The 27,074-nt window shown below is 39.5% G+C and overlaps 1 protein-coding gene across 1 annotated transcript; it reads left to right on the top strand.

The window, feature by feature from the left end:
• Positions 1-11,945: 11,945 nt before the first annotated feature.
• On the top strand, positions 11,946-25,255 carry LOC106564125 (uncharacterized). Its single transcript, XM_082958567.1, has 3 exons — positions 11,946-12,146; positions 21,348-21,906; positions 22,307-25,255. Exons 1-3 carry the CDS (start codon positions 11,946-11,948, stop codon positions 23,494-23,496), a joined length of 1,950 nt encoding a protein of 649 aa, XP_082814693.1. The 3' UTR covers positions 23,497-25,255.
• The last annotated feature ends 1,819 nt before the right edge of the window (positions 25,256-27,074 follow it).

Here is a 27,074-nt window from a genome sequence, read left to right as displayed (position 1 = left end):
TATATTACTATATTACCATTCTATTAATATGAAGTTATATTACTATATTACCATTCTATTAATATGAAGTTATATTACTATATTACCATTCTATTAATATGAAGTTATATTACTATATTACCATTCTATTAATATGAAGTTATATTACTATATTACTATTCTATTATTATGTAGTTATATTACTATATTACCATTCTATTCATATGAAGTTATATTACCATTCTATTAATATGTAGTTATATTACTATATTACCATTCTATTAATATGTAGTTTTATTACTTTATTACCATTCTATTAATATGTAGTTATATTACTATATTACCATTCTATTAATATGAAGTTATATTACTATATTACTATTCTATTATTATGTAGTTATATTACTATATAACCATTCTATTCATATGTAGTTATATTACTATATTACCATTCTATTAATATGTAGTTATATTACTATATTACAATTCTATTAATATGAAGTTATATTACTATATTACTATTCTATTATTATGTAGTTATATTACTATATTACCATTCTATTCATATGAAGTTATATTACCATTCTATTCATGTGAAGTTATATTACCATTCTATTAATATGAAGTTATATTACTATTATATTATTATGTAGTTATATTACTATGTAACCATTCTATTCATATGTAGTTATATTACTATATTAGCATTCTATTAATATGTAGTTATATTACTATATTACAATTCTATTAATATGTAGTTATATTACTATATTACTATTCTATTATTATGTAGTTATATTACTATATTACCATTCTATTAATATGAAGTTATATTACTATATTACCATTCTATTAATATGTAGTTATATTACTATATTACCATTCTATTAATATGTAGTTATATTACTATATTACCATTCTAGTAATATGTAGTTATATTACTATATTACCATTCTATTAATATGTAGTTATTACTATATTACCATTCTATTAATATGTAGTTATATTACTATATTACCATTCTATTAATATGAAGTTATATTACTATATTACCATTCTATTAATATGAAGTTATATTACTATATTACCATTCTATTAATATGTAGTTATATTACTATATTACCATTCTATTAATATGTAGTTATTACTATATTACCATTCTATTAATATGTAGTTATATTACTATATTACCATTCTATTAATATGAACTTATATTACTATATTACCATTCTATTAATATGAACTTATATTACTATATTACCATTCTATTAATATGAACTTATATTACTATATTACCATTCTATTAATATGAAGTTATATTACTATATTACCATTCTATTAATATGAAGTTATATTACTATATTACCATTCTATTAATATGAAGTTATATTACTTTATTACCATTCTATTCATATGAAGTTATATTACTATATTACTATTCTATTAATATGAAGTTATATTACTATTCTATTAATTTGAAGTTATATTACTATATTACCATTCTATTAATATAAAGTTATATTACTATATTACCATTCTATTAATATGAAGATATATTACTATATTACCATTCTATTAATATGAAGTTATATTACTATATTACCATTCTATTAATATGAAGTTATATTACTATTCTATTAATATGTAGTTATATTACTATATTACCATTCTATTAATATGAAGTTATATTACTATATTACCATTCTATTAATATGTAGTTATATTACTATATTACCATTCTATTAATATGTAGTTATATTACTATATTACCATTCTATTAATATGAAGTTATATTACTATATTACCATTCTATTAATATGAAGTTATATTACTATATTACCATTCTATTAATATGTAGTTATATTACTATATTACCATTCTATTAATGTGTAGTTATGTTACTATATTACCATTCTATTAATTTGAAGTTATATTACTATATTACCATTCTATTCATATGAAGTTATATTACCATTCTATTAATATGAAGTTATATTATGTCGTGTCTTTGGGGGTACCATTAAACTGAAGATATGTTTATCAATTAGCTCCCTGTAATTATTATCACGCGATTAAACTGATTAATCGTTTAATTGTAATTAACTAGGAGATCGGGGCACCAAGGAGAATATTCAGATTACAAAAGCTATAATTTTCCTAATATAACTTTCCTGTACTATAATATTATATCCTATTATAGTATAGGCCGATTAACTTCTGGTTTAAATGGTGTATTTTACCTCGAGTCCAGTCTCATTCCAAACGTCGTAAATTGTTGTATCTGCACGAACCCAGTCTTTACTAAAATCATCCATACATCAATTGTTTTAAAATCATTTATTTACTACACTAAGTAATTAACAGAAAACATACAAACAGTAATTATCGTCACAAAGGATTGGTAGAGGAATGTGCCCTTGTGGGCTAAACAGGCAGGTCGGCCTGTTGAACAATGGATCATAAAAGGTCAGCTGTGGCACACAGAGTTCATTAATATTAACAATTGACAATTGACGGCTCGCTCATTCGGGAACAATTGCAATCAATATATATTTACGCTCATGTGTCGTCGAGATCCTTGTTCGAGCATCGTTCTGATGGAGAGTCTCTCTCTCGGTTAGAATGGATCTTTCAAAGCGACATTCATTAATGTCGTTATAGAATGGTTGTTTCGTTGGTCTTCGCATTCGATGATATAATTTACTTAGCTGCAGACTAATAATTAATATCAAAGACTTGTTCTTATTCTGTCGGTATCAATAGTCTAAAAGTTAACCACGTGGTATGGTTCACTTTCAGTAGAGGAATTGTATGGTAAAACCTATTGGCCATCGAGTGGAGGCCTGGTCTGAAGAAATGTAAATCAGGGAGGGTTTTATAGTGACCCTTGAACAGGCTTGTCAAATGACGCCTGGTCCTGTATGGGTCCCTGGGGGCGTGCCCATGACTGAGCTAGACTTGGTTACAGAAATACAATTCTATCACATTACATCAGTACATAGCATCTCAATGTCTTACAAAGCTTTATCCTTATTAATACATTCTATACAACCCTTATGATGCAAGTCTCAAGCTGATGCTATTATATAAACAGTTTTATGGTAATATGGCTATATTGTCTCTTCTGAGTATCACAAAATTGTACCAAGCGGATCAGTTCGTAGCTGGATTCTTCACCAATCTTCCATACCTTCTCCAGCACACACATGTCGCTCGGTTCTCCAATTCTATGAGTTGGAAGAATTTCCTTTGTCTCTCTATGGGCCATGTGGCCAGAGACTCTCCTGGAATTTTAGAGTTTTTACAATCCTTTACACACAGGGTGGATTGGGGGGAAGGTAGGTTGGGTGGTGGTGCAAAAGGGAGGGGGTCAACTGTCCTCCCTGTACCACAAGAGGCCAACGTCATGACAATTACTATATTACCATTCTATTAATATGAAGTTATATTACTATATTACCATTCTATTAATATGAAGTTATATTACTATATTACCATTCTATTAATATGTAGTTATATTACTATTCTATTAATATGAAGTTGTATTACTATATTACCATTCTATTAATATGAAGTTATATTACTATTCTATTAATATGAAGTTATATTACTATATTACCATTCTATTAATATGAAGTTATATTACTATATTACCATTCTATTAATATGACGTTATATTACTATATTACTATTCTATTAATATGACGTTATATTACTATTCTATTAATTAGAGGTCGACCGATTATGATTTTTCAACGCCGATACCGATACCGATTATTGGAGGCCCAAAAAAGCCGATACCGATTAATCTGACAATTTTTTTAAAGTATTTGTAATAATGACAATTACAACAATACTGAATGAACACTTATTTTAACTTAATATAATACATCAATAAAATCAATTCAGCCTCAAATAAATAATGAAACATGTTCAATTTGGTTTAAATAATGCAAAAACAAAGTGTTGGAGAAGAAAGTAAAAGTGCATTATGTGCCGTGTAAGAAAGCTAACGTTTAAGTTCCTTGCTCAGAACATGAGAACATATGAAAGCTGGTGGTTCCTTTTAACATGAGCATTCAATATTCCCATGTAAGAAGTTTTAGGTTGTAGTTATTATTGAAATTATAGGACTATTTCTCTCTATACAATTTGTATTTCAAATACTTTTGACTATTGGATGTTCTTATAGGCACTTTAGCATTGCCAGTGTAACAGTATACCTTCCATCCCTCTCCACGCCCCTACCTGGGCTCGAACCAGGAACACATCGACAACAGCCACCCTCGAAACAGCGTTACCCATGCAGAGCAAGGGGAACAACTACTCCAAGTCTCAGAGTGAGTGACGTTTGAAACGCTATTAGCGCGCACCCCGCTAACTACCTAGCCATTTCACATCGGTTACACCAGCCTAATCTTGAGAGTTGATAGGCTTGAAGTCATAAACAGCGCAATGCTTGAAGCATTCAAAGAGCTGCTGGCAAAACGCACGAAAGTGGTGTTTGAATGAATGCTTACGAGCCTGCTGGTGCCTACCACCGCTCCGTCAGACTGCTCTATCAAATCATAGACTTAATTATAATATAATAAACACTCAGAAATACGAGCCTTAGGTCATTAATATGGTCAAATCCGGAAACTATCATCTCGAAAACAAAACGTTTTTTCTTTCAGTGAAATACGGAACCGTTCCGTATTTTATCTAATGGGTGGCATCCCTAAGTCTAAATATTCCTGTTACATTGCACAACCTTCAATGTTATGTCATAAATAATTAAAATTCTGGCAAATTAGTTCACAACGAGCCAGGCAGCCCAAACTGTTGCATATACCCTGACTCTGCGTGCAATGAACACAAGATAAGTGACACAATTTCATCTGATTAATATTGCCTGCTAACCTGGATTTCTTTTAGCTAAATATGCAGGTTTAAAAATATATATTTCTGTGTATTGATTTTAAGAAAGGCATTGATGTTTATGGTTAGGTACAGTCATGCAACGATTGTGCTTTTTTCGCAAATGCGCTTTTGTTAAATCATCCCCCGTTTGGCGAAGTCGGCTGTCTTTGTTAGGAATAAATAGTCTTCACAGTTCACAACGAGCCAGGCGGCCCAAACTGCTGCATATACCCTGACTCTGTTGCAAGAGGTGACACATTTTCCCTAGTTAAAAGAAATTCATGTTAGCAGGCAATATTAACTAAATATGCAGGTTTAAAAATATATACTTGTGTATTGATTTTAAGAAAGACATTGATGTTTATGGTTAGGTACACATTAGAGAAATGACAGTCCTTTTTCGCGAATCCGCACCACATTGATTATATGCAACGCAGGACAGGCTAGATAAACTAGTAATATCATCAACCATGTGTAGTTAACTAGTGATTATGATTGATTGATTGATAGTTTTTTATAAGATAAGTTTAATGCTAGCTAGCAACTTACCTTGGCTTCTTACTGCATTCGCATAACAGGCAGGCTCCTCGTGGAGTGCAATGTAAGCAGGTGGTTAGAGCATTGGACTAGTTAATCATAAGGTTGCAAGATTGAATCCCCGAGCTGACAAGGTAAAAATCTGTCGTTCTGCCCCTGAACAAGGCAGTTAACCCACCGTTCCTAGGCCGTCATTGAAAATAAGAATGTGTTCTTAACTGAATTGCCTAGTTAAATAAAGGTGTAAAAAATAAAAAATAAATTTTTAAATTTAAAAAATTCGGCAAATCAGTGTCCAAAAAAACCGATTACCAATTGTTATGAAAACTTGAAATCGGACCCAATTAATCGGCCATTCCGATTAATCGCTCGACCTCTACTATTAATATGAAGTTATATTACTATATTACCATTCTATTAATATGAAGATTTATTACTATATTTCCATTCTATTAATATGTAGTTATATTACTATATTACTATTCTATTAATATGAAATTATATTATGGCTTCAGTCCAACTGTAACAGCCACAAAGATTGCATATGATTATTTTGTTTAATAATAATGAAGTTCAGTTCATTGATCTCTATCAGCTGAAGTCTTGCAGTGTGTTGCAGGACTCCTGTTGTTGCTGCTGATAACAATCAACAGTCATTTAGGATTGTATGTGCCAGTGTGTTTATTTATTTACCCTATAGAGTGTAAAAACATATCAAGTTTATCTTTCTCTCCCCCTCTCTCTCTCCCCCTCTCTCACTCTCTCCCCTCTCTCTGTCTCCCCGCTCTCTACCTCTCACTCTCTGCTCCTCCTCCTCTCTCTCGCGAGGGAGAGGGAGAGACAGAGCTGTTGAGGTGTTGTAATGATGTTCAAATAGTTCAAGTACAAAAGGGAAAATAAATAAACATAAATATGGGTCATATTTAAAATGGTGTTTGTTCTTCACTGGTTGTCACAAATCTTGCTGCTGTGATGGCACACTGTGGTATTTCACCCAATAGATATGGGAGTTTATCAAAAGTTTACCAAATTCATTGTGGGTCTGTGTAATCTGAGGGAAATATGTGTCTCTAATATGGTCATACATTTGACAGGAGGTTAGGAAGTGAAGCTCAGTTTCCACCTCATTTTGTGGGAAGTGTACACATAGCCTCTCTCTCTCTATCTCTCTCTCTACCTCTCTCTCTCCTCTCTCTCTCTCTCTCTCTCCCTCTCTCCCTCCCTCTCCTCTCTCTCTCTCTCTCTCTCTCTCTCTCTCTCTCTCTCTCTCTCTCCTCTCTCTCTCTCTCTCTCTCTCTCTCTCTCTCTCTCCCTCTCTCTCTCTCTCTCTCCCTCCCTCTTCCCTCTTTCCCTCTCTCTCTCCCCATCTTCTTGGTGTTTTAATCTTGTCAGAGCTGATCATCCTTCTATCTAGGACATCTAATCCTCTGGGTTTGGCTGGGACTTTTGTTTGTTTGTGTGTGTGCTTGCATTTGTTGGTGTCTGCGTGTGTGTGTGCGTGCTTGCATTTGTTGGTGTGTTCGTGTGCCTGAGTGTGTGCTTGCGTTTGTTGGTGTGTGTGTGCCTGTGTGTGTGCTTGCGTTTGTTGATGTGTGTGTGTCAGTATGTTAGGTTTGAATGCCTTCCCTGTCCCCCTAGTGGAGTCTGCAGGCAGAGGCCGAGGCCGAGACCGAGGCAGATGCAGAGGCAGAGGCAGAGGCAGAGACCGGACCGAGACAGAGACAGAGACAAAGAGAGAGACAGAGACAGAGACAGAGAGAGAAACAGAGACAGAGACAGAGACAGAGAGAGAGACAGAGACAGAGACAGAGACAGAGACAGAGACAGAGACAGAGACGGGCTGAAGGGAGTTACAGGAGTTTACAACACTGGCCAACAAGGCTGGAAAACAGGTAGACAAACACAACCACAACACAACACTGTTAGTGAATGCAACTCAACTCAACATAACACTGTTAGTGAATGCAACTCAACACTGTTAGTGAATACAACTCAACTCAACATAACACTGTTAGTGAATACAACTCAACACTGTTAGTGAATACAACTCAACTCAACATAACACTGTTAGTGAATACAACTCAACACTGTTAGTGAATACAACTCAACTCAACATAACACTGTTAGTGAATACAACTCAACACTGTTAGTGAATACAACTCAACTCAACATAACACTGTTAGTGAATACAACTCAACATAACACTGTTAGTGAATACAACTCAACTCAACATAACACTGTTAGTGAATACAACTCAACACTGTTAGTGAATACAACTCAACTCAACATAACACTGTTAGTGAATACAACTCAACTCAACACAACAGTTGCAATAGTGTGTTGTGTTCTTAATAGTGTGTTGTTAATAGCGTGTTGTTAATGGTGTGTTGTTAATGGTGTGTTGTGTTGTCAATAGTGTGTTGTTAATAGTGTGTTGTTAATAGTGTGTTGTGTTGTTAATAGTGTGTTGTTAATAGTGTGTTGTTAATAGTGTGTTGTGTTGTTAATAGTGTGTTGTGTTGTTAATAGTGTTGTGTTGTTAATAGTGTTGTGTTGTGAATAGCGTGTTGTGTTGTTAATAGTGTTGTGTTGTTAATAGTGTGTTGTTAATAGTGTGTTGTTAATAGCTTGTTGTGTTGTTAATAGTGTGTTGTTAATAGCGTGTTGTGTTGTTAATAGTGTGTTTTTAATAGTGTGTTGTTAATAGCGTGTTGTTAATAGCGTGTTGTTAATAGTGTGTTGTGTTGTTAATAGCGTGTTGTTAGTGTGTTGTTAATAGTGTGTTGCTAATAGTGTTCTGTGTTGTTAATAGTGTGTTGTTAATAGCGTGTTGTTAATAGTGTGTTGTTAATAGCGTGTTGTTAATAGCGTGTTGTTAATAGCGTGTTGTTAATAGTGTGTTGCTAATAGTGTGTTGTTAATAGCGTGTTGTTAATAGCGTGTTGTTAGTAGCGTGTTGTTAGTAGCGTGTTGTTAGTAGTGTGTTGTGTTGTTAATAGTGTGTTGTTAATAGCGTGTTGTTAATAGTGTGTTGTTAATAGCGTGTTGTTAGTGTGTTGTTAATAGTGTGTTGCTAATAGTGTTCTGTGTTGTTAATAGTGTGTTGCTAATAGTGTTCTGTGTTGTTAATAGTGTGTTGTTAATAGCGTGTTGTTAATAGTGTGTTGTTAATAGCGTGTTGTTAATAGTGTGTTGTTAATAGCGTGTTGTTAATAGTGTGTTGTTAATAGTGTGTTGCTAATAGTGTGTTATTGTTATAGCGTGTTGTTAATAGTGTGTTGTTAATAGTGTGTTGTGTTGTTAATAGTGTGTTGTTAATAGCGTGTTGTGTTGTTAATAGCATGTTGTTAATAGTGTGTTAATAGTGTGTTGTTAATAGTGTGTTGTTAATAGCGTGTTGTTAATAGTGTGTTGTTAATAGTGTGTTGTGTTGTTAATAGTGTGTTGTGTTGTTAATAGTGTGTTGTTAATAGCGTGTTGTGTTGTTAATAGCGTGTTGTTAATAGTGTGTTGTGTTGTTAATAGTGTGTTGTGTTGTTAATACTGTGTTGTGTTGTTAATAGTGTGTTGTTAATAGTGTGTTGTTAATAGTGTGTTGTGTTGTTAATAGCATGTTGTTAATAGTGTGTAGTTAATAGCGTGTTGTGTTGTTAATAGCGTGTTGTTAATAGTGTGTTGTGTTGTTAATAGTGTGTTGTGTTGTTAATAGTGTGTTGTTAATTGTGTGTTGTTAATAGTGTGTTGTGTTGTTAATAGCGTGTTGTGTTGTTATTAATAGCGAGTTGTTAATAGTGTGTTGTTAATAGTGTGTTGTTAATAGTGTGTTGTTAATAGCTTGTGTTGATAGTTCTGGTAACAATTCTGGTTACTTTCCCCCAATTCTCAGGTTTTCCAGAAATCCCGGTTAGATACTCTTGTAATCATGGGGCATTAAGAAGAAAATCCGGAATCCTCCAACCAGGATTTCTGGAAAATCTGAGAATTTTGAAGCCCTACTCCTAGCCTATATATAATTTACATAAATTGAAACACTGTATGCAGCTTTGTGTAACACTGTGCATTTTCTCTGTCATTATGGATTTGATTATTCACATTATAATTATGAGATGTTGTGTTGACCTATACTAACATGATGTAAAACTGAAGGTAAATAAAAAGGCAATTTACGTTACTGCTTTGTTTTCATGCTTCTACCGGGTTTAGGCATCATTCAGGATACCTGTTTGTATAATTTATCACCACCTAACCTACTTGAAGAGACAGTAGTGATTTATGCAATGGCTGTAGTAGCTCCGTTCAACCACAAGATGGAACTATCGACCCGTATTAAAAACAGCTTGTAAAGAAGTTGCTTTGCGATCTGCCAATACGGTTTATAAAAGAAGGTGCTGCTAAAAATAGTATTCAAGACATTTCACGGATTATCTGAGCAGAAAAATAACAATAGCGAGGCTATATACAGGGGGTACCGGTACAGAGTCAATGTGCGGGGGCACCAGTGTCGAGGTAATTATGTACATGTTGGTAGAGTTATTAGAGTGGCTATGCATAGATAATAAGAGAGCAGCAGTGGGGGGGACAATGCCTATAGTCTGGGTAACCATTTCATCAGGTTCTACTCTCTGCTGTCAAACGCTCAGCTGGATGAGATGGCCACTCCAATACCTTGACTTTGTTGTCCTTAAGTCATTTTGCCACAACTTTGGAAGTATGCTTGGGGTCATTGTCCATTTGGAAGACCCATTTGTGACCAAGCTTTACCTTCCTGACTGATGTCTTGAGATGTTGCTTCAATATATCCACATAATTTTCCTGTCTCACTTTGTGAAGTGCACCAGTCCCTCCTGCAGCAAAGCAGCCCCACAACATGATACTGCCACCCCCATGCTTCATGGTTGGGATGGTGTTCTTCGGCTTACAAGCCTTCCCCTTTTCCTCCAAACATAACGATGGTCATTATGGCCAAACAGTTATATTTTTGTTTCATCAGACCAGAGGACATTTCTCCAAAAAAGTACTATCTTTGTCCCCATGTGCAGTTGCAAACCGTAGTCTGGCTTTTTTATGGCGGTTTTGGAGCAATGGCTTCTTCCTTGCCGAGCGGCCTTTCAGGTTATGCCGATATAGGACTGGTTTTACTGTGGATATAAGTACTTTTGTACCTGTTTGCTCCAGCATCTTCACAGGGTCCTTTGCTGTTGTTCTGGGATTGATTTGTACTTTTCTCACCAAAGTACATTCATCTCTAGGAGACGGAACGTGTCTCCTTCCTGAGCGGTATGACGGCGTACTATTGTTTGTACAGATGAACGTGGTACCTTGAGGCATTTGGAAATTGCTCCCAAGGATGAACCAGAATTGTGGAGGTCTACAATTTTTTTTCTGAGGTCGGCTGTTTTTTGATTTTCCCATGATGTCAAGCAATGAGGCACTGAGTTTGAAGGTAGGCCTTGAAATACATCCACAGGTACACCTCCAATTGACTCAAATGATGTCAATTAGCCTATCAGAAGCTTCTAAAGCCATGACATCATTTTCTGGAATTTTCCAAGCTGTTTAAAGGCACAGTCAACTTAGTGTATGTAAACTTCTGACCCACTGGAATTGTGATACAGTGAATTATAAGTGAAATAATCTGTCTGTAAACAATTGTTGGAAAAAGTACTTGTGTCATGCACAAAGTAGATGTCCTAACCGACTTGCCAAAACTATAATTTGTTAACACGAAATTTGTGGAGTGGTTGAAAAACAAGTTTTAATGACTCCAACCTAAGTGTATGTAAACTTCCGACTTCAACTGTACATAGTTCACTGCAGTTAGATGTGCTGGTGCCCCTGAGGTAGTTTAAATTATTGATTGAGGACCTCTATGTAGTTGTGATTGCTTTAATGAAATGTTTATTTTTTGCTTATTTTGCTGAATTATTGTTTCATAGAGATGTGTATGTTTTATTCTGTTTTTGTTGTAATGTGTACAGGGCTCTCTTGTAAAATAGATTTTAATCTCAATGTGACTCCCCGTTTAAAGGTTAAATAATAAATATGGTCTGTATATTGAATTTAATTTCAGATTAATGGTCATTACGTGAACATTAACAGCCAATACTATACAGTACATTTGGGAAAGTATTCAGACCCCTTGACTTTTTCCACATTTTGTAACGTTACAACCTTATTCTAAAATGGAGTAAATAAATACAAATCCTCATCAATCTACACACAAAACCCCATAATGACATCACAAAACCCCATGATGACAAAGCAAAAACAGGTTTAGACATTTTGCAAATGTATTAAAAATAAAAAACAGATACCTTATTCACATAAGTATTCAGACCCTTTGCTATGAGACTCGAAATTGAGCTCAGGTGCATCCTGTTTCCATTGATCATCCTTGAGATGTTTCTACAACTTGATTGGAGTCCACCTGTGGTAAATGCAATTGATTGGACATGATTTGGAAAGGCACACACCTGTCTATATAAGGTCCCACAGTTGACAGTGCATGTCAGAGCAAAAACCAAGACATGAGGTCGAAGGAATTGTCAGTGGAGCTCCGAGACAGGATTGTATCGAGGCACAGATCTGGGGAAGGGTACCAAAGAATTGCTGCAGCATTGAAGGTCCCCAAGACCACAGTGGCCTCCATCATTCTAAAATGGAAGAAGTTTGGAACCACGAAGACTCTTCCTCGAGCTGGCCGCCCGGCCAAACAGGCAGTGAACGCGGTAAGCTATACCAATCGCCCCCGGCAGGAACACAGAACCTAACAGGCGGTGGTGGAAAAAGTACCCAATTGTACAAATACTAGAGTTAAAGTATAGATACCTTTTCAATAGAAAGTTATTCAAATGAAAGTCACCCAGTAAAAGGCAAAGCATTTGCTCCTAAATATAAGTAGTAAAAGTATAAATCCTTTCAAATTCCTTATATTAAGCAAAACAGCTGGCACCATTTTCTTGTTTTAAAAATGTATGGATAGCCAGGGGTACACTCCAACACTCAGACATAATTTACAAAATATGCATTTGTGTTTAGTGAGTCTGCCAGATCAGAGGCAGTAGGGATGACCAGGGATGTTCTCTTGATAAGTGCACACATTGGACCATGTTCCTGACCTGTTAAGTATTCAAAATGTAACTAGTACTTTAGGGTGTCAGGGAAAATGTATGGAGTAAAAAGTACATACATTTCTTTAGGAATGTAGCGAAGTAAATGTTTTCAAAAATGTAAAGTACAGATACCCCAAAAAACAACTTAAGTAGTACTTTAAAGTATTTTTACTTAAGTACTTTACACCACTGCTAACAGGCGGAGGCTGGGGTGGTGGTGGGAGCTACAAGCCAGAGCACAGCAGCAGGATTTCTACTGGTAAAAGTGTGCTTTCATATTGTTTTCTTTGGCAACTGTGGTATCAGCAGGATAAACTCCTCTGTTCTGTACATTACCTTGGAAAATGAACTCCTCAAAGGGACTCATCTCCGTTTCGTCCCGCTGCGTCATCCATTATTTCCAAGGTAATGTACAGGACGTCTGCGTTTACCCCTTACATAATACACAGATGATATGAACTTGGTGAAATCCCTTACCTTCCTCCGCCTGCTCTCCCACTCCTCAAAACCACAACGTTTCGTCTCCCGTGCCTAAAATAAGAATGAATCTGTTCTGTATATGAAAACAGAAGTGTTTCCTGTTGGAATGCCGACGTGTGATCTGAACAGATTTACTCCGCTATATTATATACTTTCTCCTGGTCTGCAGCCAGAGAGAGACGGTAGGCCTCGTCTTGGAGACGCCGGATCTCCCACATTTCCTCTAGAGACTGAAAATCAATACAGGGACGGTAACAAAAACAAAGCCATTCGGATTGTTAAGTTCCAAGAAGAATCCTATAACTAACATTATACTTAATAAATTGATGATGAAAGTGGACGAGGTCATTTAACGTTCCAAACCTCTATAGTGTCACTGAAGCTTGCATTGACGCAACAGGCAGGTCCATCTCCATAGGCAGAGTCTCTGGCTCCTTTAACATAAAAATACAAGAAATCACTAGTGTCTCAAATACTTTATTACTTTTGTGTACCGGTTAAAAATTCAGTTTCTTTAAAAAAATATAATGAATTACCTCTGGTATTTATCAGGTGACCTCCCCCTTCCAAACACACCAGCTATCAAATACCTTCAATCTTAAGTACAGGGCAGACCTCCCTAGCCCAGCTGATTTGATTGCAGCTGGACACATGCTGTCCAGCTGCAGGGGAACCAGCCTCCTCCTCCTGTCTGTCTTAATGGCTGCTGCATTTTGGATTCATCTGGGGGAATGTTTCCCCCAAAAACCTTGAAGCTGCTCTCCTCCTGACCACAGGGCACCTTGCTCTGCCTCACAGGATACTCTAAAGATCATGGACTGTTTTCCTGTGTGTATTGGGATACTTTTAATTAGATGAAATAATGGTTTCCATATATCAGAACCTTTTAATCAGTAAAATAGCCGCCAATAAGTCTGTTTTTAATCACAAGATAGATTCACACCTAGCTTACTTACAAAGCAAGCACTGTGTCCACTGCAATATATGTGCGTCCTCGTGTACTGTAAGGATGTAGGGCCAATGTACCGGTCCTGTTCAGCAGCTGGATGGTAGGGTTAGCGATCAGTCAAAACCTCATATTTAGCAGCCCGCTTCTCCCCGTTTGCCGCCTTTGGACTCCAGCATTAGTGCGTCTTCTGAATGATTGAAATCTGACCGGTGTAAAAACGTTAGAAAAGTTACAATAATCACTCTCCGCATAATCAACGGCGCCCATCCTCGCGCACCCCACGGTAACTGCTGCTGTGGTTAGCTAGCTAGTTAGTCCAGTCACGCCCAATGTTTAAGCGATATTTGAAGAAAAAGTCAACTAAATAATTCACAACATGTAGCTATAAACACAACATGACAGCAATAGGGGGTGTCCATGGGGCTGGGGATCAGAAATGTCCGGTGAGAGGCAGGTTGAGGTTACCAGGGTTAGAGTAGTGCAGAAGTTGTCATATGCTAAGGCAGTGAAGGAAGTAGAGGAAGATGGGTCTAGGAGAGGGATCCTGAGAGGAGTGGTGTGAGTAGTAGATCTGGACCAGTCCAGAGGGATAGGCCGAGGAGTGATATGTTTCAGTAAGATTGGATTGTTAGCATTTATAGCAATGGTTATAAACTGTACTGCAGGGATGGAGGTTGTGGTGGCAGCTGCAGAGGTATTTGGGTGTGTGAGACTTGACATCAGAGTTACAGAGTGTGTTAAGTGGTGGTGTCCCATCCTTTCAGGTTGTTGGCCTGAGGTAGGACCCCTTACGGAAACAAATGCAGTATAACTGCAGTATGCTGCAAAAACTGCGTCCAAAATATATATATTTTTTACTGCAGTAATTTTGAATTGTAACTGCAGTTATATTGGCGTATAACTGCAGTTCAACTTTGAGTGTAGGGTACTTGGCGATTATTATAATTTAAGCGTAGTATAAGGGAGTTCTACTCCAGTCTAGTAGGTGGCGGTAATGCAACATTTATTGGATACCGAACGCCGTTAAACCCCACCGAAGAAGAGTGGCTAGCTAGTATCCGTAGCAACTTCTCAAAGTCAAATTCCAAGGTAAGATTAAGCTTTATTAGGAAGTTAAATCAGGGGTGAAAGTAAAGCGGAACGGTCCCGTACGGAGTCCCGGTAAAATATATAGTGGGGGTACGAGGCGCGCGTGGACAACAGTAGATGCAGCAATTCAGGCTACACGTGTAGGCCTTGTGACAATTGCAATACACCACACGTAGTTTTGAATCTGTATATTTCCATTCATTAAATTGGTGTTTGAATGCTGAAATGATTGTGACTGAACGAATGTCCGGGGGTAGCCTATAGGAGCGCCTTTGTTAAGTGCTTTGTTTGACAATCAGATGATAACCTCATAACTGCTTGTGTTTATGCCACATTAAAAAGGAATAGGCGGCGTGTCCATAAGGCTAGGGGAAGCTAAGCTTTCCCTAAAGGACATGGAAAATGTATATCCTAATTAGCTTACTCCTGTCTATACAGAAATTCAAAATAGGCTACTACACTAGAAAGCATGATATGGCCACAGAGGATCATTAGCTTAAAAAAAATAAACACCTGTCGATTGTAGACTGATCTAAAACAATCGGAAGGGCCCGCGAGTTGGGCAGCGCGCGCTTCAAATACCATAATAGATAATTGTTAAATTGCGACTGTCTGTGAAAAGCAGAGACCCAGCTGGTCATATCGCAATATTTAAAAATACAATCGCGGAAAAACTGTTTGAAAAGCAAATGGCTATTGCAGTAAAGGGATGACAATGAAAAGACTCCAATCCGTCTTTTAGATGTCAAAATTCTTAACTTAATTGAGCGAACAGTATCTTATTGGCACCAGCGGAGAACCTCGGCCATATCCCCGGTGACACTTACAAAAATGTACCATGGCACTACAATGGTACTTTCATTCATACCATGGCACTACAATGGTACTTTCATTCATACCATGGCACTACAATGGTACTTTCATTCATACCATGGTACTTTCATTCATACCATGGTACTTCTATGGTACTTTCATTCATACCATGGTACTTCTATGGTACTTTCATTCATACCATGGTACTTCTATGGTACTTTGACTTATATCATGGTATACTCTGAATCATGGAAATGCACCATGGTTTTAGCCTTGAAGTACTGCCATGCACCTAAATAACGCCATGGTATTGCATCATTTATACCATGTGGACCATGGAAATACCATGGTTGTAAACTACATGCGTTCAACCATGGTAATGAACAAAACTGATCAAATGGTACCATCTTTATTTATTGCGTGTTACCATAGTACAAAGACAGTATAATACATTAAATGAATAAACCCCCAGGTCAAGAGGTTGGCTGGTATTATATTGATTAATTTATATACCTGTATGGGCAAGTTTCTGATAGTCAGAGGCAGGCTACCATTGTTGGACCTACTTTGATGTTACAGACAAATAAAAAGGGACATGGTTGCAGTGAAGAGGTACTACTTTCTATATTAATAGAACAGTTGTTTTGCTGATGTTTGGGTGTCCTGTGTTGCCGACCTGACATGTTTACAGTATTTATAGTCACGGGCCTGTTTCGGCTCACAGAGGGAGCCGCTCTCTCTCTACAGTGGCTCTCTCGCTAGCCTGTCCGAGTCCGTTGCCAAGCCAACTGTAAACCGAGGAGAAGCGCCAGATAAACGACATATTTTAAACGTTATCATAACAGTGCGCACCAGTACCACGGTATTTTCCTGTCATGGTACTGCACAAAAAAATACATGGTACCATGGTATTATTTTCATTGTACTACCATGTTACATTTGTGTAAGGGGAGTGTGCCACTTTTGTTGGTTTTCTTTACAAAAATTTCCTCCTCCAGGTTAGATGGATATCATATTGTATTTGTCTCATTTCGTAGGCCGATTATATGGATCAGACAACATCGTTTTTATTGATCAGTTTGTCAATATCGGCAGACTAGTCTACCCTGTAATTGTTGTAGTATTTAATAAAAAAAAAATATTATTAAAGTACCCGCACTTGGGTGTCTTCTGAATTCTTACGGGTAATCTACTTTCACCCCTGCATTAAATCATTGACAATGATTTGATCGTGTAGAATAGATTTGTAGTTGTAAACACATTCTCAGACATGTAACTGAGTTGTGAATAAAAAACACTTTTGTAGTTGTAATCGCGTTCGAAAACTTGTAACGTAATAATTGCATCTGTACGAAATGGACCTGCGCATGTCAATTTCGCTCGCTCAGACTTTTGGCAGCGCTTTAGCGCCATCCCGTGACAACAATGTTTGTAGATATGCAAACTGTGATTCGCAAGGACAGAGATGGCAGGATCTCTGGGAGTTGGGACCTGTTGCTTCTAACCAATCAGATGAGGTTTTCGTCTAAATCAAATTGTATTTGTCAAAACAACAGGAGCCTTTTGGACCCAGACGTGGGCTCTGGTAACGCTTGCCACGTGGTAGCAGAGGGCACAGTCTATGACTTGGGTGACAGGAGTCTTTGACAATTTTTGGGGCCTTCCTCTGACACCACCTAGTGTATATAGGTCCTGGATGGCAGGAAGCTTGGCCCCAGTGATGTATTTGGCCATACGCACTACCCTCTGTAGTGCCTTATGGTTGGATGCCGAGCACTTGCCATACCAGGCGGTGATGCAACCTGTCAGGATGCTCTGGATGGTGCAGCTGTAGAACTTTGAGGATCTGGGGACCCATGCCAAATCTTTTCAGTCTCCTAACAGGAAAAGGTTTTGTCATGCCCTCTTCACGACTGTCTTGGTGTGTTTGGACCATGAGTTTGTTGGTGATGTGGACACCAAGGACCTTGACGCTCTCAAACCCGCTCCACTACAGCCCCGTCGATGTTAATGGGGGCCTGTTCGGCCCTCCTTTTCCTGTAGACCCCGATCAGCTCCGTTGTCTTGCTCACATTCAGGGAGAGGTTGCTGTCCTGGCACCACACTGCCAGGTCTCTGACCTCCTCCCTATAGGCTGTCTCATCGTTGTTGGTGATCAGGCCTACTACTGTTGTCAGCAAACTTAATGATGGTGTTGGAGTCATGCTTGGCCACGCAGTCGTGGGTGAACGGAGTACAGGAGGGGACTAAGCACACACCCCTGAGGGGCCCCGGTGTTGAGGATCAGTGTGGCAGACGTGTTGTTGCTTACCCTTACCACCTGGGGGCGGCCCGTCAGGCAGTCCAGGATCCAGTTGCAGAGGGAGGTGTTTAGTCCCAGGGTCCTTAGCTTCATGGGCACTATGGTGTTGACCGCTGAGCTGTAGTCAATGAACAGAATTCTCACATAGGTGTTCCTTTTGTCCAGGTGGGAAAGGGCAGTGTGGGGTGCAATTGAGATTGCGTCGTCTGTGGATCTGTTGGGGCGGTATGCGAATTGGAGTGTGTCTAGGGTTTCCAGGATGATGGTGTTGATGTGAGCCATGACCAGAATTTCAAAGCATTTCATGGCTACCGACATGAGTGCTACGGGTCGGTAGTCATATAGGCAGGTTACCTTAGTGTTCTTAGGCACAGGGACTATGGTGGTCTGCTTGAAACATGTTGGTATTACAGACTAGGTCAGGGAGAGGTTGAAAATGTCAGTGAAGACACTTGCTAGTTGGTCCGCGCATGCTTTTAGTACACGCCCTGGTAATCCATCAGGCCCCCCGGCCTTGTGAATGTTAACCTGCTTAAAGGTCTTGCTCACATCGGCTATGGAGAGCGTGATCACACAGTAGTCCGGAACAGCTGGTGCTCTCATGCATGCGTCAGTGTTGCTTGCCTCGAAGCGAGCATAAAGGGCATTAAGCTTGTCTGGTAGGCTCGCGTCACTGGGCAGCTCGCGGCTGAGTTTCCCTTTGTAGTCAGTAATAGTTTGCAAACCCTGCCACATCCAATGAGAGTCGGAGCCAGTGTAGTACGATTGGATCTTAGTCCTGTATCAACGCTTTGCCTGTTTGATGGGTCGTCTGAGGGCATAGCGGGATTTCTTATAAGCGCCCGGAATAGTGTCCACTCCTTGAAAGCGGCAGCTCTAGCCTTTAGCTTGGTGCGGCTGTCGCCTGTAATACATGGCTTCTGGTTGGGATATGTACGTACGGTCACTGTGGGGACGACATCGTCACTGGCTTCATCAATGAGGTGGTATAATCCTCAATACCATTGGATGAATCGCGAAACATATTCCAGTCTGTGCTAGCAAAACAGTCCTGTAGCGTTGCATCTGCCTCATCAGACCACATCGGTTATTGAGCAAGTCACTGGTACTTCCTGCTTTAGTTTTTGCTTGTAAGCAGGAATCAGAAGGATGGAATTATGGTCAGATTTGCCAAATGGAGGGTGAGGGAGAGCTTTGTATGCATCTCTGTGTGGAGTAAAGGTGGTCCAGAGTTATTATTATTTAATTTTTTCCCCCCTTCTAGTTGCAGATGTGACATCCTGGTAGAAATGAGGTACAATGGATTTTAGTTTGTCTGCATTAAAGTCCCTGACCACTAGGAGCACCACTTCTGGATGAGCATTTTCTTGTTTGAATTTGTCCTTATACAGCTCGTTGAGTGAGGTTTTAGTCTTAGTACCAGCATCAGTCTGTGGTAGTAAATAGATGGCTACGAATAATACAGATGAGAACTCTCTTGGTAGTTAGTGTGGTCTACAACTTATCATGAGGTACTCTACCATAGGCGAGCAATACCTCAATACTTTAATGTTAGACATTGCGCACCAGCAGTTATTGACAAATAGACACCCCCGCCCCTCGTCTTACCAGATGTAGCTTCTCTGTCCTGCCGATGCACAGAAAACCCAGCCAGCTCTATTTTATCCGTGTCGTCGTTCAGCCACGACTCGATAAAACACAAGATATTACAGTTAATGTCCCGTTGGTAGGATAGTCTCGATCGTAGATCGAGTTTGTTTTCCGGTGATTGCACTATTGGCCACGTTAGGCACACCAATTGGTTTCATCTCGTTAGTCAGTATGCGTTACACCTGTGCTGGCTTGTCATCTCATTAGTCAGATGGTGTTTCAACTGTGCTGGCCCAGGTGATATTTAATAGTGGCTGGCCAAGTACTCCAGTTGCCTTCAGCGATGTGGAGGGTTAACATCTTTTAGTTTACTTGATTAAAAAAAAAACGTAACACTATCCATAAAAGAAAGACCTATATACTTACCCGCCATCACAGCTAACAGGTGGACATTGTGCAATCAGTCTTAGTGGTAACCTGGTAACGCACATCGTGATTGACAGGTGGTTTCCCCAGACAACATGGCCCATGTGAGTTGTCACCAACCAACCATTGTAGAGTCTGCTGGTCTATGAAACTTTATCTGATTGGTTAAAAGAAACCTGTCCCACCTCCCAGAACTCCTTCTCTCGCTCTCCTTGCTTGCAAATCGCTGTTTGCACATCTACAAATCTAGATGCAAATATTAAATTACAAGTTTGCAAATGCAATTACAGATTCTTCTTTCATGTTCACAACTCATCAGTTACACTTACAAATTGTTTACAACTACACATCTATTCTACACACTCAAATCATTATGTAGATTTAACTTCATAATTTATAACATTCTATGTACTTATAACATTTTTTAGTAGTCAGATTATTTGTCGACGTACATCCAATCAACATATCTCGACAAGAAGCTAGGCCACAGGTCTAACCAAGTTAGGTAGCTAGCTACTAGGTGCTAACTAGGTTACTACTAGGTTGTCATCTTCAACCTCTACGCTAATGCTAATTGTGAATGTCACATTATTTGTTATCAAGTCAATAATGTCAAATATGTGATGTGTGAATTGTTCATCTCAATCAGGCAACACTGATCACTAGCTAACCTTAGTAAGTTAGCATGGCTAGCTAGCTAGGCCGTGTGTCAGGTAAATAAGGTTGGCTAGCTAACCTTAAGTTAGCATGGCTAGCTAGCTAGCTAACTTAAATTTTAGTAATCATTTACTTAGCCATTTGTCCAGTGTGATTACAAAACAAATTCAATTTTGGTTCAGCTTTAAACTAACTTCGTGCTTGTAATTTAGCTATCTAGCTAGATCACATCCCACCCTAGTGAGAAAGGTGATAGTAAAATGAATCAGTAAGCTGCAGTTAACCCAATAAAGCTAAAAACATTGTTAACATTAGCTAGCTATCGTTGCCATCGCCACATCAATGTTAGCTAGCTAGCTACATTTTCTTAGCAGAATCCTAGAAGATGAAATATTTTGCATGCATGGTCTATCTATCCTTTTTATTAGCAAAGCTGTTCTAGTGAAACTCACCCTGTTTGTGAAACTCACCTTTCACTTCTTTTTGTGCCTCCTTTTGAATCCATCTGTAGCCTTCCATGTCTGAACCCAAGTCCACAGAGTCCCCAGGTTCTGGCTGTGGTGTTCCAGTCCAGAGAACCTCAAAGCAGGGTCCAGATATGGTCTCAGTGAAGCTGGAGGACTGCAGTCAACCACTGGAAGTCAATGTGATTGTTAAAGAGGAGGCGGAGGAGAGGGCAGTCAAAGTGGAAGAGGAGGCGGAGGAGAGAGCAGTCAAAGTGGAAGAAAAGGAGGAGAGAGCAGTCAAAGAGGAAGAGGAGGCGGAGGAGAGAGCAGTCAAAGTGGAAGAAAAGGAGGAGAGAGCAGTCAAAGAGGAAGAGGAGGCGGAGGAGAGAGCAGAGGAAGAGGCGGAGGAGAGAGCAGTCAAAGAGGAAGAAAAGGAGGAGGAGAGAGCAGTCAAAGAGGAAGACAAGGAGGAGGAGAGAGCCATCACAGAGGCGACGGAGGAAAGACCACTCAAAGAGGAGCTGAAGGAGAGCGGAGTCAAAGAGGAGGAGAGTCCAATCAAAGAAGAGAACAGAGATGTGTCTGCTCCATATCTAGAGGAAGTAGATGGCATCACTGATCCAGGTAAGCAGGGGATTCCAAAACTATATTATTGACAGCTCACTTCCCACAACTATTATTGTTTTAAAGTGAGCTCAGCTTCTAGACAGAGATTGTGGTAGCAGTATACCACTAACCCACTGTGCAACTTATTTACCGACATGTGTCTGTATCTTTAAATATTGTGGTGCCAGGATCCTGTTATGGGTATGCTTGTCACTAACAGAGACAGGATAGTTTGTCAGGATCAAAATAAATATTAAAGGAGCGAGGCTCAGGTAAAAGTTAGAGGAAAACCGTCAATGGATACATGTTGCCCTAAGAGATGTGCAAAGTTAGTCTTAGTTTTAAGGCAGCAAAATGTGTAGATTATGCAAGAGGTGTGTAGACTTTAACTAGCTACTGTATGTCCATATTCCCACAGGAGAGCGTTCAGACAGTGAGCCCAGTTCCACAGCATCAGGAAACCATAATCAACACAGACAGAGGAACTCAAGACAGAAACGTCACCACTGCATGGACTGCTTCACTAGTTTCTATGAGCCAGAGGAGTTAAGAAGACACACTTGTAGGCCCCGACCCTGTTCAGATTGCAGAGGCAGTTTTATTTGTCCAACTCAGCTCAAATCACACCAACAGACTCACAGAATAAAGAAGACTTACCCATGTGATCAATGTGGGAAGAGCTTTCCGACACCAAGCAAACTAATGACGCACCAGAAAACTCACACAGGAGAGAAGCCTTACCACTGCTCTCAATGTGGGACGAGCGTCAGTAATTTAGCACATCTAAAGCGACACCAGAGGATAATACACATGGGAGAGAAGCCTTACCACTGTGCTCAGTGTGATAAGCGCTTCAGTCAGGCAGGGCACCTGAAGACACACCAGCGAACTCACACAGGAGAGAAGCCTTACCACTGCTCTCAGTGTGGGAAGAGCTTTGGTCGGGCAGGATCTCTGAAGACACACCAGATTACTCACACAGAAGAGAAGCCTTATCACTGCTCTCAATGTGGGGATAACTTCACCAGTTTATATTTCCTAAAGAAACACCAGATAACTCATACAGGTGAGCAGCCGTACCACTGCTCTCAGTGTGGGAAGAGCTTCAGTCAGGCAGGAGACCTGAAGCAACACCAGCGAACTCACTCAGGAGAGAAACCATACCACTGCCCTCAGTGTGGGAAGCGGTTTGGATGGGCACGAGCTCTAAAGACACACCAGCTAACTCACACAGAGGAGAAGCCTTATCACTGCTCTCAGTGTGGGAGGAGCTTCAGTCAGACAGCACACCTGAAGAAACACCAGCTAACTCACACAGGAGAGAAGCTTTACAACTGCTCTCAATGTGGGAAGGGTTTCAGTCGGCCAGCACACCTAACGAGACACCAGCGAACTCATACCGGAGAGAAGCCTTACCACTGCTCTCAATGTGGGAAGAGCTGCAGTCAGACAGCAGACCTAAAGAGACACCAGCTAACACACAGCGGAGAGAAGCCTTACCACTGCTCTCAGTGTGGGAAGAGTTTCAGGCATTTAACAACTCTGAAGATGCACCAGATGAGAAGCTTTTCGACTGCTGTTAGTGTGGGAAGAGTTTTAAATGCCTAAAAGAACATCAGAAGATGTTGCCCCAAACTGACCTTTTATAATGATGTTGCCAAGCTGGACATCTAACAATATTGACTGAGTTTATTTATTTTGTTTATTTTTTTTCCAACCTGATGTACATTGTCATATAAAAAATGTACCAAAGCGTATGAAATATGACATGAGGGTCACATTTAAATTAAAGTGTCTATTTCTCCAGAAATGTATTCAGTTTCTATCTCCATAAATCAATTCTTTCTTCACCACACTTCTATTATCGAAAGTCAACCTCTCTCCTCTTGGGAAGGTTTGATTTGCATATTGATGTAATTTCACCAGTGTTGGGGAAACACATTAGTAACACGGGGTTACAGTAATAGTATTGCATTACTCAGTAAGAAGGTAACAACATAAAGTTGAAATCTGTATTTAAATAATAACTAGTTAGCAATGTGTTACTTCGTAATATAGTTGCAGTGTCATGCTGTGTGGTGTTTCCATGATCTAAAGGGATTTCACCTGTTAGGAGAGGCAGAACCTGGTTTACAGGTAAATACATGAGAAGCCTTACTCACCTGACCGCTCACATTATATAAAAACATCAACAAAGTTAAGGACAAACACACATTAAGAACACCTGCTCTTTCCATGACATAGACTGACCTGGTGAATCCAGGTGAAAGCTATGATCCCTTATTGATGTCACCTGTTAATTCCACTTCAATCACTGTAGATGAAGGGAAGGTCAAAGATGGATTTTGAAGCCTTGAAACGTGTGTGTGCCATTCAGAGGGTGAATGGCCAAGACAAAAGATTTAAGACACCGGGTTGTGTCAAGAACTGCAACGCTGCTGGGTTTTTCACGCTCAACAGTTTCCTGTGTATCAAGAATGGTCCATCACCCGAAGGACATCCAGCCAACTTGACGTAACTGTGGGAAGCATTGGAGTCAACATGGGCCAGCAGGACTGTGGAACACTTTCGACACTGAGGCTGTTATGAGTCAATAACTCCATATTAGGAAGGTGTTCCTAATGTTTGGTATACTCAGTGTATACCTTCTATAAACGACAGCCTGCCCTGAAATTCTATACATGAACTTTACTATGTACACATACAGGTTGACTCCAGCCCCAGATTTTTCTACCCCCCCCCCCCAGGCCACCCTTCTCTTCCAGATCCCCTTCCACTGCCAGTCCTCCACCCAGCACCCAGGTTCTCTCCAGCCCCAGATCCCCCTCCACTCCCAGGCTACCCTTCTCTCCCAGACCCCCTTCTACCGCCAGTCCTCGACCCCTAGCCATGGAGCTCCAAGGACCGCTGGGGTCTTCTTCCCATGGTGGTCACATCGATCTCTCCTTTATCAAATCCAGTGTTCCAAGGTCTCATAAATGTGGAAAGGGTCAACACACATCAGCAGACTATCACAGACTCCCAGCTAGTGTTGTACAATTCAACTAACTTTCCCCAGGTTTGCTGGAAATCCTGGTTAGAAAATCCTGGAATCGTGGGGCAATAAGAAGAACATCCGGAATCCTCCAACCAGGATTTCTGGAAAACCTGGGATTTATTTTTTTTATTTTTATTTAAAATTATTTTTAAACCCTACTCCAAGTGTGTGCGTGTGTATATAATTTACATAAGTTGAAACACTGTATGCAGCTTTGTGTACACTGCATTTTCTGTCATTATGGATTTGATTATTCACTGTCATTAAGTTATGTTGACCTATACTAACAGGATGTAAAACTGAAGGTAAATAAAAAAGTAATTTACGTTACTGCTTTGTGTTTTTAAATGTTTCTTAGTACAGGGTTCAGGCATCATTCAGGATACTGGTTTGTATAAGTTAACACACTCCATTACGGTGTACATTTTAGAACATCCCTAGGGCTACTCCCTATGACAAAAGTCCCGTACGGACATTACTTTATTGCACATCATATAAAGCAGTGGTCTCCAAACGGTCGATCGCTATTGACTGATCGATCTCCAAGGCATTCTAAGTCGATAAACCTTACGTTCCTATTTTTTTAATTCGTCTTGCGCTGTTGGTGGTATGTGCACCCGATTCAGCTGTCCTGTGCGCCGGGTGGACAAGGTGTTCCCATTTTATTTGTCAGAAGGTACAAATTCTGCCTTCCCGGGGGGGAGCACTATATGCCCACTGCTGGCCAATCAGATGGCTCAGATTACCGTGTCTGCAGTAATGTAGCAGGCATAAAAGAAAGTCCCGTGTGGCTCAGTTGGTAGAGCATGACGCTTGCAACGCCGGGGTTGTGGGTTCAATTCCCATGGCGGACCAGTATGGGGGGAAAAAGTATTAAAATGTATGCACTCACTACTGTAAGTCGCTCTGGATAAGAGCGTCTGCTAAATGACTAAAATGTAATGTATAAAATATCACCACCTAACCTACTTGAAGAGATGTCAGTGAAGTTGAATGCAGTGGGTGTAGTAGCTTCGTTGAACCAGAAGGTGGCGACCTGTAATTTAAACAGCTTGAGTAAAGAAGTTGCTTTCCTGCCATGACTGGCCTCACACTCCAGTACTGTAGGTGGCACTGCATGCACCTTTCCGCCAATACATATTAAAGAAGAAGTTGCTTTCTTCCAATAGTGGAACCTTGATCAAGGTGCTTCACGTATTATCTGAGCTGACCATTGTTTCCAAACAAAAATGTATGAAGATATAAGATCATATTCTTAAAATGGCAATCAGCAGTAGAAAACATAACAAAGCGTTTCTGTAAATTGCTGCGTGTAACCCCTCTCAAATTCCTAGACAGAACTATGGATGCAGGACTGAACATGCATCCATGATAGTTTTGAAGCTATGTAGTGTTGGTTTACATTTTATTTATCAACACTGGAGTAAAACAAGCTTTGTTTAATATTTTGGGTTTTGATGGGGTAAGAGTTTATCTAAGCTTGTGAAGAATTTCTAAGTTATATTCTTCAAGAATCAATGGCTACATGAATGTAGGCAGCAAAATAATGATTTAGTGCAGTTGCGCAATGTATGCATCTATCGCAGCCTTGTCTGTCTTGAGTACGTAGATGAGTATTCTCACGATGACAGTGAAGTGAAAGCGAAAGAATGGCAAAAAGATCAGAAAAATGTATCCATGCTTTTGTTACTTCTAGGCTGGACTACTGCAATGCTCTACTTTCCGGCTACCCGGATAAAGCACTAAACAAACTTCAGTTAGTGCTAAATACGGCTGCTAGAATCCTGACTAGAACCAAAAAATGTGATCATATTACTCCAGTGCTAGCCACCCTACACTGGCTTCCTGTTAAGGCAAGGGCTGATTTCAAGGTTTTACTGCTAACCTACAAAGCATTACATGGGCTTGCTCCTACCTATCTTTCCGATTTGGTCCTGCCGTACATACCTACACGTACGCTACGGTCACAAGACGCAGGCCTCCTAATTGTCCCTAGAATTTCTAAGCAAACGGCTGGAGGTAGGGCTTTCTCCTATAGAGCTCCATTTTTATGGAATGGTCTGCCTACCAATGTGAGAGACGCAGACTCAGTCTCAACCTTTAAGTCTTTACTGAAGACTTATCTCTTCAGTAGGTCCTATGATTAAGT

This window comes from Salmo salar, chromosome 12, assembly GCF_965601325.2.
Source record: "Salmo salar chromosome 12, fSalSal1, whole genome shotgun sequence".
Lineage (NCBI taxonomy): Eukaryota > Metazoa > Chordata > Actinopteri > Salmoniformes > Salmonidae > Salmo > Salmo salar.
The sequence above is the reverse complement of the archived record's forward strand: the minus strand, read 5'-3'. Positions and strand labels throughout refer to the sequence as shown.

What these genes read in the sequence shown, in the direction of transcription:
- LOC106564125 (XM_082958567.1), top strand. Translation starts at nt 11,946, where the DNA reads ATGAGGTCGAAGGAATTGTCAGTGGAGCTCCGAGACAGGATTGTATCG. An exon ending in CCAAACAGGCAGTGAACGCG is followed by an intron (nt 12,147 to 21,347) that starts GTAAGCTATACC and finishes ATCCATCTGTAG; the next exon opens with CCTTCCATGTCTGAACCCAA. An exon ending in AGATGGCATCACTGATCCAG is followed by an intron (nt 21,907 to 22,306) that starts GTAAGCAGGGGA and finishes ATATTCCCACAG; the next exon opens with GAGAGCGTTCAGACAGTGAG.